The sequence below is a fragment of the Cygnus atratus genome, chromosome 19 (assembly GCF_013377495.2).
Source record: "Cygnus atratus isolate AKBS03 ecotype Queensland, Australia chromosome 19, CAtr_DNAZoo_HiC_assembly, whole genome shotgun sequence".
NCBI lineage: Eukaryota > Metazoa > Chordata > Aves > Anseriformes > Anatidae > Cygnus > Cygnus atratus.
Window position 1 is genome coordinate 5,005,553 of NC_066380.1, and position 16,802 is coordinate 5,022,354.

A 16,802-nucleotide genomic window follows, 5' to 3' on the forward strand; every position below is an offset into this window, starting at 1 on the left:
CATTTATTCTGCGTTATTTTAACTCCACTTGTCCCCGGTTGTCTGTCTGTTACTCTGTGTGTCACATTGGTGTATTTACTTGCTCGCTTTTCTCATCTGCAGCGGGATTTGTGTTGGAAATTGTCTTCCAGAAGTTGTTGCAGCCTGACGGGAAAACTTCAGATTTTGGAGAACACGGATAGGTAACGGTACTGCGTAAACGGTACCTGTGATCACATTGCTGAACCATGGAAACTTTAGTGAGGAAAGTACTTTTCTTATTGACGACTTACCTTTCTCCTCTGGTAGAAATTAAACCAGTTGGTTTCACGGCTGATCAGTGCCCCCCTTTTGTTGCACCTTTATCCTCTGACTTCACTGCGAGCAGGTTGTAAGAGGTTCCTGTGGTCAGAGCACAAAATGCTTTGGTCTTTCTGAAAAGTCACAGGCTAAACTTTTAGGTTCATAGAAGTCCTCCCATGACTGGTGCATCTCTTAGTCGTGAAGGCCTCGAAGTGTAATACTTTAAGAAAACTGAACTGAGTTAACTCACCAAGTCCCTTCCTGATCTTGGTGTATGCGTGTGCACTGTGGGTCCGCTGCCTCTTATCGTGTCCCCAGGTCTGAAGCAGGACTTTGTGCGAAACCAGCCAGCTGCTCATCTGCTCCAGCGTGCAGTTGTAAACATCCCATGGCAAATGTTGGTTTTGTTCTGCCCAATTAAATAAGTCCGCCAGAAGGAAAACCAAAAAATACAGCCCCCACCCGTTGGTAATGCTGTCCCATTGCAGTCTGTACCATCTCCATGGTTTTGAGCCTTCATTATGCAGCTCACACTCAGCACACTTTTATTTAAGGCAGAGCTAAAAGTAGAACTAAATAGCTGACGTTCGCAGCCGTTCTGTATGATGCAGGATTACCGGGGGGGACGGGCCAGGAAGAGGCAGGCTGCTAGTGCCGGGCAGTTTGTGCTCGTTTACTTGCACAGAACTGTGCAGGTTAGTCCAAAAAAAAAATAAATTAAACCAAGGAATACGAGCTTACTGAACTGAGAAGTTCTGTTCTGTTTTACTTTTTTTTTTTTTTTTTTAATACCCAGAAATGATGCCATTCAGTTTGCTGTGGCTATTGCAACAGCCAGACAAACCATTGCTACTACGTTCTTGCAGTGTCCCGGTGCCGATTGCTTTCCCGGAGCCATCTCCATATTGCAGAGCCATCTGTTTCCCTTACTGTCCAAGCATTAGGCTCAGTAGTATAAATTACTAACTGCTCCATGGCTTTTGATTGTTCCCGCTTGCTTAGCATGCCAGAAGCGAGTCTTTGGCTCTTTCAGCATCATTTGTAAGTTTTACTTGCTCTTTTATTTTTTTTTTTTTAGTGCCTCAGGCAAAAACCTGCAGTTGAATGAATTGTCCGTTGTTCGTGTCCCTAAATTGTTGGCTTGATAAAATAAACTTTGGGACGTATATAGGTAGTGTCCTAATTTACAAAAGTCTTTGTAGCAAGAGTAATAGAAACATGTTTAAAAAAAAAAATCCTGTGTTTTTTTGTTGTTGTTTTGTTTGTTTTTTGTTTAACAAAAATCAGAAAGAGGGATTTTGCTTCTGCCAAATCTCCTAAATCAGCGGGATGCTTCAGAGTTTTCCATCCCAGGATAGAGGGGCAGTTTGGATAATATACCACAAAATGAATTGAACAGCAAGGAGGACGTTTCTTCCCTCTGTGTATTTTGGATCCAGTGCCCGACAGCTCCCATCTAGCTGCGAGACCTTTGAGTCCCTGGAGCATCCAACACCTCCTGAGCTGCTGCTGCTGTTTGAGTCAGTGCACGAGGTACGGGAGTGGGGCACGGGGCTGCTGCCCTTCTGTGGGGGTCAGGCTTTTGTCAAGAGACCAAGTAATGCAAATAATTTTTTAATCTCGATTTCACCCCCTCCCCTCCCCACTGGTAATGGGAAAAATCATAAAAATGGGAAAAAGACCAGCAGTGTTTGTCTGTTCTGACTCAGATAACGTCATGGCTTGTAGGCAGTTGTGCCTTCAGTAGAAAAGGGAGCAGTAGTTGAAATGATCACAGAAGTTGGTCGTATGGTTTGACGGAGGAAATGCAGTACTCACGTGGGTGAAGGCGTATAGAAGAAGTTTCTATTAGTACTGTGGTCATTAGTGCCCCTAATTTACCTTCCAGTAAGTGCACCAAGTAAGCCACTGTGACCAGCCACACTAAGTTTCTATTCCTTTTTTTATGATGGTCACCTGAAGCAATGCATTAATGTTTGCAATTTTTATTTCATTAATAATGAAGCCCACATAGCAGCGAGAGGGCTGTTTGCTTGGTGCCTTAAACTGGGGTGCAGAGGAGCTGTTGTTTTGTGACACTGAGATTTGCTTAGTGATTAGCAGGATATAGGAAGAAGGTACGTCCGGATAGAGATGGAGCTGAAATGCCTGTGGGTTAGATGGTCAACAGGTAGGGGGTAATGGTGTTACCGAAGAGTGCCTGCAAGACAGCTGAGGCATGAAAAGTCAAATGTATGCCAGACTCTTGAAATCCATAAAAATTAATCATTTAGCTTTTCCTGTGGTTTTAACTCAGTCCCATGGCAACTTAAAAACAGCTCAGTCTCAAAGTTAAAGCTCTTTTGATAACACCAGTGTAAATTCCTAGCTAAACAAGGAATTTGTAGTGTTTATTGTTTCCAAAGTGCAAGGTTTCAAATTCTCCTGTGGCAATTAGTTCTGTGAATATCCTAGGGCTTGGGGGGGGGAGGCGTTTGTGCTGAATAGTGCCAGCTGCGAGTCTGCTCTTCAGAAACTTGGGGTTGGCCCCGAGTATCATTGTCTCTCCCTCCTCTCTTCCTATTTTGCATCCAGTAAAGAGAAGCATATGCTTTCTTGCATCAGATACATTGGTGTTACCTTGTGAAGCATGACAAGGTCAGGCGTTTGTATGGCAAAAGCGGAAATCTCGAATTATCTTCGAGCTATCTTAGACCTGCTTTTTTCTGTGATGTATGAAAGATTTCCATGATATACACGGTTAAATTTCCATTCGTGTAGGTATGCATGTGTTGATGGTACATTGCTGTTCCTGAAATTGGTACTGTTATGTTATTAATATTGCAGATCATGCCAAGGAGGTGTCTTGAATTTAATATAGAACATAAGAAACCTTGCCTACCGAGTATGAAAATCTTAAATTGGAACTGAAGATGCTATAAAAATTTAAAGGCGACAAGGTCAGCCTGAAAATTGCATATTTTAAAAGCAGAAAATCATCTATTTTTAACAACAAATTTTCTTACCTGTTAGTACCTTTACTAATAACACTTTCAGTTTTTAAACCTTGAAAATGGTGTTAAGCCTTATTTTAATTGTACAACTATTTTGTTACCATTTGTTCAGGTGCCTGTTAAATCTGTGCTTTCTGGTTGAGAGACATGAGAACTGATTAAAAGCATTTGGGTTCATGTGCTCCCTCTGTATGATCAAACAAGTTCAATTTATACCACTCACAAAAGAAAAGGTAACGGATGAGTCGCTTGTTTTGTACCAGCATCTTTATGGGGTGGGGGATGGAGATAACAGGCTTCTTCATTTTAGCAAGGAAATGTGATATATATTTGAATATATATATTTGTTTCGTATTTGAAAATGGAAGTTAAATTCAGACTGCGGTGATGAGGTGCTTGGTGTAAAAGCTCATGGTAATAAAGCACTGGAGAGAGAGAGAATGAGGCTTGCCTTCCTTGGAAGACTTCACTGGTGAGCACGTCTTTTTTTTCTAGCTATGTTTGCTAAATTGTAAAGACAGAAGTAGCTTATGTTAGGTAAGAAGCAAGACTAAATGTTCACAAAGGTTCTTTTAGATTGACTTAATATTTCCTCGGAAACTTGTGCCAGGATCAACCGTCCAGGATCTGAACTGTAGTGTAGTTCACTCTTGTCTCTGCTGGGCTCACTAACTATATGCCTTCTGATTTGAGGACTTAAAACGTGAAGGGTCAGTATCCATGAGAACATGCTGTCCTCCAAAGCATGGAACTTAACTGAGATTCTGGACTTTCAAATTTTTAACGTATTTTCAGTGTATAGGTAGCAAGATGTGCTTTGATGCCGATTAATGGCCAGTTGAGGCAGAAAGCAATGGTGAAATGCTGCCAACTACTCCTTTATTTCAAGTGGTAGAATTGGGATGTAAAGATTCCAACCTTGCTCACGACCCAACTTAAAGCCTTTTTGGGCTGCTTTGAAGAATTGCTGAGCACCTGCCTGCTGCTGTTGTCTGTAGGAACCATCACGCCACTCTACTCCCAGTGCGAGTGGAATAAGAATTCTGAAGGCAAACTTAACAATATTTGTAAAGTAAGATAAAGCAGGAAAACATGTAGAAGACATCTGAGAAGGTAAGTGTGGGCACTGTGAGAAATACTGTAAATAACATTTTGTGCATGAAAATGGGTGCTGAATAACTGCCTGTTTCACCCATGCAATCCTGCAGATGGTGGTAACTTGAGGTCCTTTGGAAAGAGGTGTGTGATCAGTCTGAATCCTCACCAGAAGCAGACTGATTTGGATTGCATGGGCAATATCAAGTCAAGCATTTCCTAGTTATTGAATGCTTCATTTGTAACCTTAATGATTTTGAATGTAACGTTCTTAGCATATATAACAGTACATGAAGAATCACTTCTCTCTTCTTGTATGTTAGCCTTTAAATATGAAATGTTTCTTGGGTCAGCGCATAAGCTCAGATCTCACTATAATAAAAGGTGTGCTATAAATGCCTAGATAAATACAATAAAAACCTTTCTGGAGGGGGTTTCTTCCTTTTGGTGCCAGTGAGAGAGAGGGGTAAATAAAATAATTGACATGCCCTGTTAGCTGTCAACCAAGTTTCATGTGGCATGTCTTTCCTTTGGCATGCATATAGCAGCAGCGCGTTTTAGCACCTCGCCTACAGCATCCACCTCCTGACAGCAACACTTGCCAATAGAAAAGCATTCAGCACTTCATTATTTCTACAACCTGAGTGCATTTGCAAATTAATTGATGTGTGGGAGGAAAGGCATCTGCTATTGTAGAAGCCCTGAACTATTGCAGTAAAACTAGAAATAAACCGGTTAGCTGTAGTGAGCTGGTATGCTGTTGCAGGTGTTGAAGCCTCCACTAAAGTGGTGTCCTGACCATTTTTATTGCTGTCTTTGATATATTTTACTTCTTTTTAAAAAGAAAAACTGCTCACTGTACAATAAACATGGAAACAAATAGCATGATAAAGGTAATAGATAATACCATGTATATTTATATATGGGTAGTTAGCAAGTGGTTTTGTATTTCTTGCTGGCTCAGCACCAAAAGAGTTTTAATTAGGCCTGTAATGAATGACTAGGAGCATTTTAAATGCTATTAATCTTGTGGTATGATTGAGTTAATTACAATATCATTATAAGCTCCCATGAAAATAATACGAAGTGTATTCCATTTGTTTTAATCCTAAAGATCTTCGTGAGGTTCCACAAGCTTCATCTGAAATACTCCTACTGAAATGTTCTACGCTGACAGAGAAAACTGTAAAACCACTTTCTGTTGCATTCCACCAAATGTTTCTGCTCAGTGCATCATCCATCCTGTTCCCATTCCGGGGCTTTCCAAGCTGCTGCTGTACCTGCAAACTGTGGGTAACTTCCTGCACTGGAGCTCGTCTCTTCTAGTTTGCATTGCATGCTGTAGTATTTCCTTGCTTTTCTGATTTCTGGTCGGTTAGCTTACCCGAGTGTGGAAGATGAGAATGTGATCTATTTTCAGAAATAAAGATTACAGCAGCTTTTGAACTGTTACTCTTTGTGCTGCGGTTTAAAAAAAAAAAGTGTAGCAAAAGAGGTGTTTTTGCAAAGCATATGGCTTTTACACTAGTTCAGACTACAGTAAGTTTTGGATTTGGTTGTAAAACAACTCTCTGCTTTTTGCACTCTCTAGTCAGAGTGTGACATCTTCAACAGATGGACAGATAAACTTTCCATAATCCATGTCTTTCCTTTCAGAAGAGGAGATGAGATTCTCATTTGTAAAAGTTGTTGAGGAAAACCTCATCTGTATAAGTCTGTTGTATGCTTAGATGTCAGGGTGTGAAAATTGGATGGATCCGCAGCTAAGCACTAGAGTTATTGATATTTTTGGGGCTCTTTCTGCTGCTGCAAAGTCAGCCCTGCCTTTGCACGTACTTCAAGCATTATGGATCATTTGCTTTATCTATTTTCAGAACCCTGTGCTTAATTGTGGAACAAGCATGTTATTCAAATACACTTTCTCCCTGTTTTGGCTAATCTGTGGACTTGCTTGCTTCGTGTAACCCTGCGTTATCAGGACTGGTTTGGTCTAGTATTTTGAATTCTGCTATCAGGAGTCATTTCCAACCTTAATTAACCCTGCCAGGATGGAAGAACCGCCTTTTTTCTTCCAGTAACTTTTCTGGTCACACTTCTATATATTCCATCCTCTTGACTATTACAGATTTTGTAAATAGTTTAGAAATGCCAGCCAGTGATGTATGAGCCTCTTTAACATTTCTTTGATTTATGTGCACTGTGCAAAAAAAAAAGCAGAGGAAGCATATTATTCTGGAGAAAATGTTGCCAGTCTTCAGTTTTTTCAGTCTTAGTTAAAAGCTACACTTTTATCAATCAAACCTGATAGTTTCTGTTTTCATTCCTAAAACCATAACTTAACTCTTCGAAGTCTAAAGAAGTAATTTGATTGAGATTTTTATAAGTACCTATTTTTTAATGCCAAGCTTGAAATTTCTTTTTAAAGTGATTTTTTCAGAAGTGGAATTTTATGTGTACTACAGTCTGATCATCTAAAAGTAGAGACATATTCAAAAATCACTAAAGGTGGGGAGTTTAATTTTTTTAAATAAAGTTTGGTCACGTTTTGCCATTTTTAATAGCGCATTGCACAAATTGATGTAGTAAAATCCATTGTGATGTCTAGTGCTGAGGAGTAAGATTTCCTTACCTCGAGTACAAATGACAAGGACTGCAGGTTTATGGTTATCAAGCTTCTTGTCAGTGTTTAATTAAATGCAGAATGTTAATTTTGTTCAAGTCTGGTGTTTTATTTCAGATAAAATTCCTGAAAGTCCATGTTGCAAGCCATAAATGGCTACTGTGAAGAATTAAAGGAAGTTTACAGATACTAGCTGATGGTAATATTGTTTTAGCTGGAGAAGACTTTCAGTCAGGCTCTCCAGGAGGAGGAGCACTCTGCTGCTGGTGATCACTGGAATTGCTGCGTCACCCACAAGTCAATGTGAGGCTGAATCCACCAGGATTCGAATGTGTATCATTCATTTTTGAACACAGAAAACTTGAGTAAGGACAGAAAACCTCATTTTAATTACTCTGTGGCAAAACCAAAACAGTTTTCAGATTTTGTTGACCATTACATTTCAGCATTCTGCTCGCAAGTGCCTTAGTTATGGTCATCTCCAGTAAGATTCTAGAGATGACCATTCTGTGACTGTGATGTTATAAACGGGGAAAATGTTGCATTTCTTTTCAACGTTCATCCTCTGGAATGCAGCAGATCCATAGCTTGCAGCTGCATGTGGTGACTGTGAAGTTTGCCTGTGCAAAAATCCATGTTAGTAGAGATGGGGTGGGAATCTCAATTATCTTTAATTGCATATAACAGTGACCTGGATTGGTTGTTCTTTCGTCTGAATGCTTTCTGTGGGTTAGCTTACGCTGCCTTGAAAGGAGTATAAATTACGCTGGTCACAAATACTCTAAAGCTATAGCAGGAGTGTTCATATAGGGAAATAGGCTGCATACACTGTTCTAAATCTTAACTGTTGCTTAAAACTTTTATTAGTTGTCCTTGCTAGCTGGCAGGAAATTGGCTTTCCCAGCAACATTGCGTCGTGATGCCTACTAGATGTAAAGAAAGACAAGTTCGTGTTTGGCGTGCTAAGAATGAACAAGAAAACTGAGCAAAAAAATCAAGAGGCGAGGTGGCTTTTTTTTTCTTCTTTTCTACTTTTGTGTATTAGCAAAAGTAACCATTTAAGCAAGAATTATCTCCTGCTTTGGCAAGTTCAGCCAGAACAGCTTAAAGAGTATTCACGCAACCCCTTCTGCTGCTGTGGAAGTGTGATAATCTGCAGTAGAAGTGAGTGGTAACATCTGGCGCAGCTTTGCAGAGCGCATCCATCTGCCTGTGGCATACCTGTGTCAGGATGAACTATAAGCTGGAGTTCGGCTCTTCGAGCACAACTTCCTCAGGAAGGCCACGAGAGACTGCATGAAGCCAGGTTTCACCATGCTGGAAGAACGAACCATGGCCAGGCTGACAGCTGTAGGCTGACACTCGGTACGGGGGTTTGCTAGGCTAAATAAATTGTGCATTTGAATTATTACGTGAGTGACCAAAGCTAAGGAAAGGCACTCAGCAGAAGTTAAAATAATTAAATTCAATGTATTAGGTAAAAATACATGAGTGGTGCTAGTGCAGGGTCATTTCTGCTGCATTGCTCCATCTACTAACAGATGTCCCTCTTGTGTTCTTGGACTGTCTTCCTTCCCTTTGCCTCATTGTGCGCTTTGGACTAGTTGGATTTGCATAAGCTTTATACATATCCAGTGAAATGCCAGTTTATTTCCATTTAGTTATATTTCAGGAAATACTTATTTTCAAAGCCTTCAGAACACTTGTACTTGTTTATAAGCATTTTAAGCTTAAAATAATTCTTCCGAAAAGGTAAATAAGGTTGTATGCAGCCCTAAATTATGGTTACTCTGCCTGTATCCATTTTAAAAACAAGATCCCTTTGAACCTCAGAGCCTATGGCTGTGCAATGTCCTTTTGTGTTGACGTTATTCAAAAAACTTGAATATGTCACTGATGTAGGTATTAAATGTATTCCAAACCACTTTTTAAAAAAAAAAAACAAACCTGAGGAGGAGGAGTGGCTTTTGCAGAGACTTGGAATAGTGCAGCTGATTTTATTGGCAGCGAGGATGCAGATGCTGAAGTTTTGACCAATTTCTTGAAGAAAGTGCCAAATTTGCGCTCTCGGCATGGCAAAAAGCCAAAGACTTGCAAGCAGTATTGGAATGAGGGAACATTGATGCAGTCATTCATCAGCAGAACTTCAGTGTTTTTGGAAGAACAGCACGGGATGAACACAATTTAAGGCTGAAATCTGACACTAATTAAAACAGTGCTTTCAGCGAAAGTATGAATCCAAAGACAATGAAATAAAAGATACAGGGAAGACAAGGCATTAAAACAGGGAAATGTATTGATGCTTTTCCTACTATTGCATCACGTATATATATGTCACAACTTCTTTTTCAATTCCTGAGCCTTGGGTGGAGGGACCTAAGGGGGAAGCAAGCTTCCCTGTGCAGGGGCACGTGTAGGTGGGTAGACGTCCACAGAATGCTCCACGTCTGCTGCGTTACAGGCCGGAGGAGGCGCTGGCACTGTGCATCACCATGCAATGCAAATAAGAGCAGTGGCATGCAAGAGGCTTTTAACAGAAGTGCGAGCTCATTAGTTTCACAGTTTAGTTGGATCAGGGAATTCAGGAAAAGAGGGAATAACTTTGTACAGGGATTTAAAAAAGAAGGAAGTGGAGGTAGCTGTTGTTCCCATCATGGATGATAGGTATTTGTTAAAATAATCGAGTAAACTAGAAAGTGTTTGGGGGGAATAAATGTTTTAAAAAATAATGAAATAGAACAAAGTGTCCTAATTAAGTTGTAAACTAGAGCAAAAGCACAATGTCTAGCTTTCCTATTAATTGAAAAGCCTGCAGCCCGGTTCAACAAGAGGAAAAGCAATGCGCAAATAAATTGGAGACTCTGTTCTTTCAGTTTATTGATGCTGTTCTGGCCAAGTTAAGAATTCAGCCATCCTAAAATGATCAAACATTGTTTGGAAAAAAAGAATTTCCAAACCAGCCTCATTATCTGAGACAAGCTAAAAAAAATATCAATTAAGGTAGTGTAATCTCTCACTTGCCTACTTTAGTTTGCAGAGATGAAACTGTGGGAGTGTCCTGTTTGCTTGCTTATTGCTCTTTTCAAAAGAACCACCAGAGTTTTATCATAATAGACAAATCCCTTGTTAGCCACGAGGGAAAAATAATATAATGATATGGGGCAAAGTACTGTGCAACTTAAAAGGAAGCAAATGTGCATGCATTTGACAGTATTGCAGTGAGCTCAGAAAATTCCATGATGAATAAGTATGTCAGCCACTTCTGTAGAATTCCATTTCTCCAACAAGTGCAAATAATTTATTTTTAATATTACTTACACCTGAGAAAATGCCTTTCTGTTTACATGTGTGGTCTGTACATATTTAGATGAGAATCTTTGGAAAACACGTCACTGTGGCGTGATGTGATCACAAACAAAAGTCATCCTTCTGATTTCAATTCTTTTAAGCAAACCAACTGGTGCTTAAAAAGCTTTGAATAATGGTAATATGTAAATTTAATGTGCAACTGAGAATTGAGATTATCAACTGTAAATGCTCCAAGTGATTATCTCCCCACCCTACCCCCTAATTTCTGCAGCTTTATGTGGCCTTGTAAGTAAGTGGAGTGTAATGACTTGTTTGGTCAGCAGTCAGCCCAGGCAAAATCTCCAACCCATAAATTATTAAATTATGTAAGCAAAAGACCTTTAGACCAAGCATAATTCTAATGATGAAGCTTTAATTTAAAAAGCTTTGAATTAGCACTGTGTACATATATGTAGCTTCATGACATACACTGTAGGGTAATCCTACAGGCCACCCTATAGTAGGCCACCCTATAATCTGTCCAGATGATGTACATATGTGTTGAATGAAGGGACCCAAATAAATGTGTTGTGGTTTGAGCCCCTTGGCAGGTAGGCTTAGCAGAATTCCCTGTCTACTCCAAACCTTAAAGATGATCTGTACAAGGTAGTGGGATATTCTGGGGGAATGGGGAGGTTCTTTTTTGTTTCGGTGTTTTTAAGGGGTGGATTGCCTTGGTTGATGGTAAGGAAAAAATCACCAGGATAGAATACGTAGAAGATCCTATGTGATTAACTTTTAAAAAATATTAATGCTTATGGAATTAAATCCAATCTGTAATTCTCTTATAAACCTTTTTTTTTTTAAGTAGTTCATGTTAAAGCCAAAGACGTGTTACAGGAATGAAGAAATTGCCCTCCTAGAATTTCAACTGTGAGAACAGTGACTCCTAAGTGCTATCTTTGTTGTGATGTATTTGACTTTGTGAGGAAGATTGAGCACTGTTAATATACGAATGTAGTTTTCATATACTCAACCACTGTGAAAATGTGACTTATGGCACCTGTAAAACATTAGTGGTAATCTTTTCTTCCTGAAAATATAGGCCATGTTGCTGTTTAGGGAAAAAAAAAAAAAGTGAATCTCAAAAATAATGAAAAATAATCCAAGTTCTGTTTTATTTACCTTTAGGTAAAGCTTTTGTATGTATTAAATTATTATTTTCAGTAGTTTCCCAATGTTCTTGAGAATGAGAGTCTCTTTTGATTTTTAAAATGTGGAATTCACACATCTCTGAAACCACAGTTGTAAGAGAAATATCAGGTATCGTGAAACTGTACAAGTTGGCACTGGTGTATATCTTAGCTGTTAACTGCTATAAATTGATTTTGTTGTTGTTTTATTTCTTAGAAATAGATTTTATGTTTCATCTGCATGTATTGGGGGGGGGGGGGGGGGGGGGGAAGGATCAATCTTGGTGAAATTTTAGGGGAGTATCTCATAAGGAAGTTAAGAGTTCAGCGTTGTGTAAACCACTTGGAATTCCCCCGGGCTGAAGGACATGGATGCTTGCCTCTGAATGCTGGGGCTTCTTCGGTGGCTGATAAAGAAACGATTGACAGTACACCTACACCTAGTGCTGCACTGGTACCGGAGTTTAGTGTATATTTAGCTATTTTATGGATAAAGCTGTTGCTGTTTACCATTCTGCTGGTTCAAATGAGCACAGTAGTCATAGAGTCATTAAGGTTGGAAAAGTCGAAAGCAGGTGTTGGGTAGCCTCAAAGGGTTTGTCTCCCCCGAGCTCATCTTGGCTTCCCTTGTACCTGCGTGAGCTGTTTGGTACCCGTAATATCTTCTGACAGTACGTTTTGTGTGGGTTCCCTGAGCGAAGATAGTCTGTTTGGAAATAGCATTCTCAAGTCAGTAACCAAATATTTTGAGGGGACCGTTACGATTTTAGCTAAGATTTACTGTCGTGGGCAATGCTGGCAGAAAAGGGTATTTTACAGGAGGAAAAATGCACAGAATGGGACGTTCATTTCATTCTGCATCGTACCATTGAATCTCCTGGCGGTGTTTTTGATGTTACCGGTGCTGCTTTGGCACTGCTTTCAGTCTTGTTTCTGCTCATCAGAACAAACGATTAATAAAGAATTTCCCAGTCTTTTCAGTTAACACCCCTCTGCCCCCAAAAAGGAATGCGTTCAGTGCAGTACAGCATGTGATGCTTTAATAATGTATAAATCAAGCTGGACAGAAGCTGCCTGTCAGTTTTATTAACTTTGACCTTTTCTCCCATTATAAGGCTGGTTCGGTAAATATTTAATGGGCCCTTACAGATTTTGACAGTTGGATCTGCATTCTTGGAAGCAAAGGTAGATTATGTATAAATACTTATAATTAATAAAAATGGCTTAATCACTAGGAGTCAGCCTTCAAGGACAGAATTGTTATTTAGAATATATTTATTTTTAATTCCTATTTTTCTCATGCCTGACCGCGAAATGTCAGGCTAGCCAGGAGGTTAGGAAATGTTTTTCAAAGGTTACATTTAAAATTCATCTGATTAGCACCTGTGATTACGTCTGTCTTTGAGCAAGTGACCAAACGATGTTATTTACTTGAAGTACCTGTCAATGTCATTCAGAGCAGAGGACGTAACTGGGTGTTGTCACCAGCACAAGATGGCTGAAGGAGCGCTGCTGTAATAAGATGCAAGAAATAAAGGGAAGGGCATGTTGCTTGAGTCAGAGGGGCCTTCTGCCAGAGCTGTCTTTCCCTTTGACTCCCTGCGTATTGCACTCGCTGCAAATTCCGGTGGTGAAGATTGAAAACAAAGCCCTTGACACTTTGAAACATCGCCTTTCAAACATGTGCTGCCCATTGCTCTCATTGATTTTCTTCATTCCAGAGATCTGTAGCAGAAAAACAAATTTGAGCAAAATTCATTGGCCTAAGATGAGCTGTTAGGGCAATAAAATAGCCCTTCCCTCGGTGGCTGAGTGCCGTTCTCTTCCCGTTAGCCACGCTGTGCATCCTCTTGTCCTGCCACGGCTTAAATTGCATGGCAAAGCAGCTGCATAAGCCAGGGGCCTGGTAGAAAGCCTTCGGGTTGCTCTGAACATTGATATTTGGGACAGATTGGCTCAGTGGATAGCTTCACTCATTTTAATCCCCATTTTCAGGTAGGTTGCTTTACCAAGCTCTGTTCCCCTTGTTTTCAGTCATTACCCCGCAGAACAGCTTTGCCTAAGACCACTTCGTTTTCTGAACGTTTGTAAGCCACACTTTCCTATCTAATGTTTTTTGTACGAGGATCATGGGATCGGTGTTGGTAACGTTAAAAAGTTCACCTTTTTCAACAAGGCTGTGGACAATTGACTGAAAGCAATGATGCAGGGACTGGAGTGGTGAAAGGGATTGCATTTGTCTGACACTGCATCGTGAGCTTCTGCACCCACCTTCCTTCTCAAAACGGGGAGCTGAAAGCATGCAGAGGTGAACTTGAAACTTGTTGCACTTGAAGCTGCTTTCAGGACAGACGCAGCGTTGTGGCTGTTCTTAGATCTGAGCAGTGATAATGTGCTCCAAAACTTGTAAATTCACGTGTGTCCTTCATAAATTTGTTTTTTTTTTTTTGTTTTTTTTTTTATTGGCAATTAAAATAAAAGGTTAGAGGAGAAAGCTACTGAATGTGAATCTTCTGCGATGATAGTGAAATGTGTGAGTAGGTATTTCAAAGGCTAGGTTTTTCTTTAGAGGGCAGAAATTTCTTTGTGAATGTTGTGTGTTTTCGTTCAAGAAAAAAAATGAATGTTATTTTTTTAAAAAAATTGTTTATACAGTGGAAGGGTCAAACCTTTCTTCCTCTTACCTTCCTTTAGATGGTTTGGATGCTTGATCCCTAGAGAGGAGGAGCTGTCTTAATGTTTAAAAGCAAGTCCAAGCTTCAGGAGAGTTAGGACTTGAGAAAGTCTTTGATTCATCATCTTATTTTCCCAATGGCATAATTTCCTTGTAATACCTCTTTTACAACAGGCTGTTTTTATATGCTTCTGTTCATATCATCTTCCATCCAAGCAATATATGAAATAGCATTGAAATATATACATGAAATAGCTTGCTGGCTGTAATTTTAATAAAGTGGTACAGATTGTAGAGGTCTGACACAGAGTGCTGCAGTGGTGTATATTTTAATGTTTTTTTTTTTTTTTTTTTTATTATCCAGTTGCAGTACCATGCAGGGCTAGCATCTGGCCTTTTGAATCAGCAGTCTTTGAAACGGTCAGCCAACCAGATGGGAGTATCTGCAAAACGCAGACCGAAAGCCCAGCCAACAACTCTCGTCTTACCCCCTCAGTAAGTAATGGACTGTGTTGAAGGGCTTACATGGTGGGGTGGGGTTATTTTTAATTTTTTATTGTAATTATTTTTATTAAAAAATGCATAATAATGAAAACTTTGTGCTTGCATTTTTGTTTCATGTTGGGTGGGTGGGGTACCCTATGGAAATAGTTATTTTGTTTCTTCTACATTCGGAGGCACTCTGACAGCAGAAAAGTTGCAAGGATTCTTCTTCATAACAGGGCATATAAGTTTTTACAACACGAGATTGTCATTGAGGAATGATGTTCCCTTGATTAGTATGACTTGGAGCTTCAAGTAGCACTTTTCTGAAGGTCCTAAAAGGCTGAAGCCAAAAAGTCTTTGGTGTGAGTACTTTTTTGACAAATGTCTGTTCTGAGTCCATCTGTTCACCATATGTTAATTTTGCATTGGATCTAAACCTCTTTTACAGGTGACAAGCAATTATGAGGACACTTAGAAACTGTTTGAGGACATAGAGTATCAACACTTTAGGCGGTCTGTGCATTGATGCCAAAAACACAGAGATGTCCACAACTAAACTTAAAAAATTAATAAACTACTTAAAATATTTAGTTACATATAAGAAAATGATTATTATGTAGAAAATGAAGCACTAAGCAATTATTCATCGTACTGAACATCTTTGTAGTTAGTGGAAGCTGCGTGTTTTTTCACAGAACAAGAGTCACTGATGTATAAACTATGTTACTAAAAACCTGGTTATAATAATAAAAGTCTTTGTTGTCACTGGAGTCCACAGGACGAAGTTGATGAAGGAATCAAAAGGAGTTTAGATTTTTTTTCTTTATATGAAATGATAACAGATCACAGTAAACAGAACTCTCCCCTTGTATATTAACTTTAAAGGGTTGCTAATTCAGGAATCCACAAAATGTTCTGTCGCTTTACTGCTACATCAGTCGAACAGGAATGGTTAGAAGGGCAGCTGTAGCAGAACCACAGGTTTGCAAAACAGATGCTTTTTCTGTTATATTTGTGAAAAAACAGTGGGGTATTGTGACAAACTTTGGTTCAATAGTTGTTTTCTTTGTTGGGGTGTTGAGTTTTGAGCATAAAATTTCTCTGATTGAAGTCTATAAACTAGAGCACTGTGATACCAGTTGTCACAGGTTTAATTCAGAGGCCTTAAAATAAAACTATATTTATCATGGCTTCCCCAGTTACTAGCAGTACTCATAATGAGGGAGGAAGAGCTGGCTTACATTTTTGCATATAAAAGTCTGTACTTGTATATTCTATGTCATGAACAAACAACAACAAAAAACAACTGAAGATTTTCAGCTGTATAGATCTTAATATGGTAAACAAATTTAAAAGTATTAGATGTCTTTTTATCTGCAGGTGATTTTTCCTTTTCATTCTATGCTGCATTTATCTGCAATTTGGAGATAGAATTAAATTTGAACACAGTAACTAAAATTTGGCTAGTCTTTGAATTATATTTTAGTATATTATTACCACTTCCAGCATTATTCATAGTGAAAATGTGTTTGTACTGAGCTGAGCCCTTTATCTATCCCTCATTTCTTGTTCTCTGACTTCTTTGACCTTTCTGTTTTTGTTCTTATTTGCTATCTTGATGTGTCCTAAAAGAGAAAAATTGTTATATTAAGTCAAATCATATAGCTGTTGAGCTCAATACCATGTCTCTAACACAAGGCAGAGGTAGATTATGAAAAGACTTATGAAAATAGACTTATGAAAAGTGTTCTTAAAAAAAAAAAAAAAAGGTATGGCAAATGGGATTTTAACATCTTGATTTTTCTATAGTTTCATGCAAATAATGATGAATAATTCTGTGATATTCTTTTCTTCATTCTCTTTAAAATGCAGAAGAAGAAAACATGCAGGTACAGAACTATGTATCTCCTTGAAAGGGCATCTTAGGGAAAAAGGTGGACTTTTCTGACTTCAGTGCAAATTTTTCTGTGGCAATTCAGGAATTTTATTTTATTTTTTAAAGTTTTATTGATTAGTCAGGAAAGGGGTAACTGTTTGTTTTTTTTTCTCTCTTTTTGCTTTGATTTATGCTAATAAAATAAAGTTCAGTGACAAGTCTTTGGGCTGAGTAACAATGTGCTATGAGTCAAGCATATATTAAATGTTGTTCAGAACAACTATATTACCTAGAG

General features: G+C 39.0%; 1 protein-coding gene across 2 annotated transcripts in view; it reads left to right on the forward strand.

Moving 5' to 3' along the window:
• MED27 (mediator complex subunit 27) overlaps nt 1-16,802 on the forward strand; it is a 93,542-nt gene that overhangs the window by 19,494 nt on the left and 57,246 nt on the right. For both annotated transcript variants that reach the window (XM_035555311.2, XM_035555312.2), the window contains exon 3: nt 14,510-14,640. In XM_035555311.2, coding sequence (XP_035411204.1) covers nt 14,510-14,640 — 131 coding nt within the window. The remainder of the gene's footprint in view (nt 1-14,509; nt 14,641-16,802) is intronic.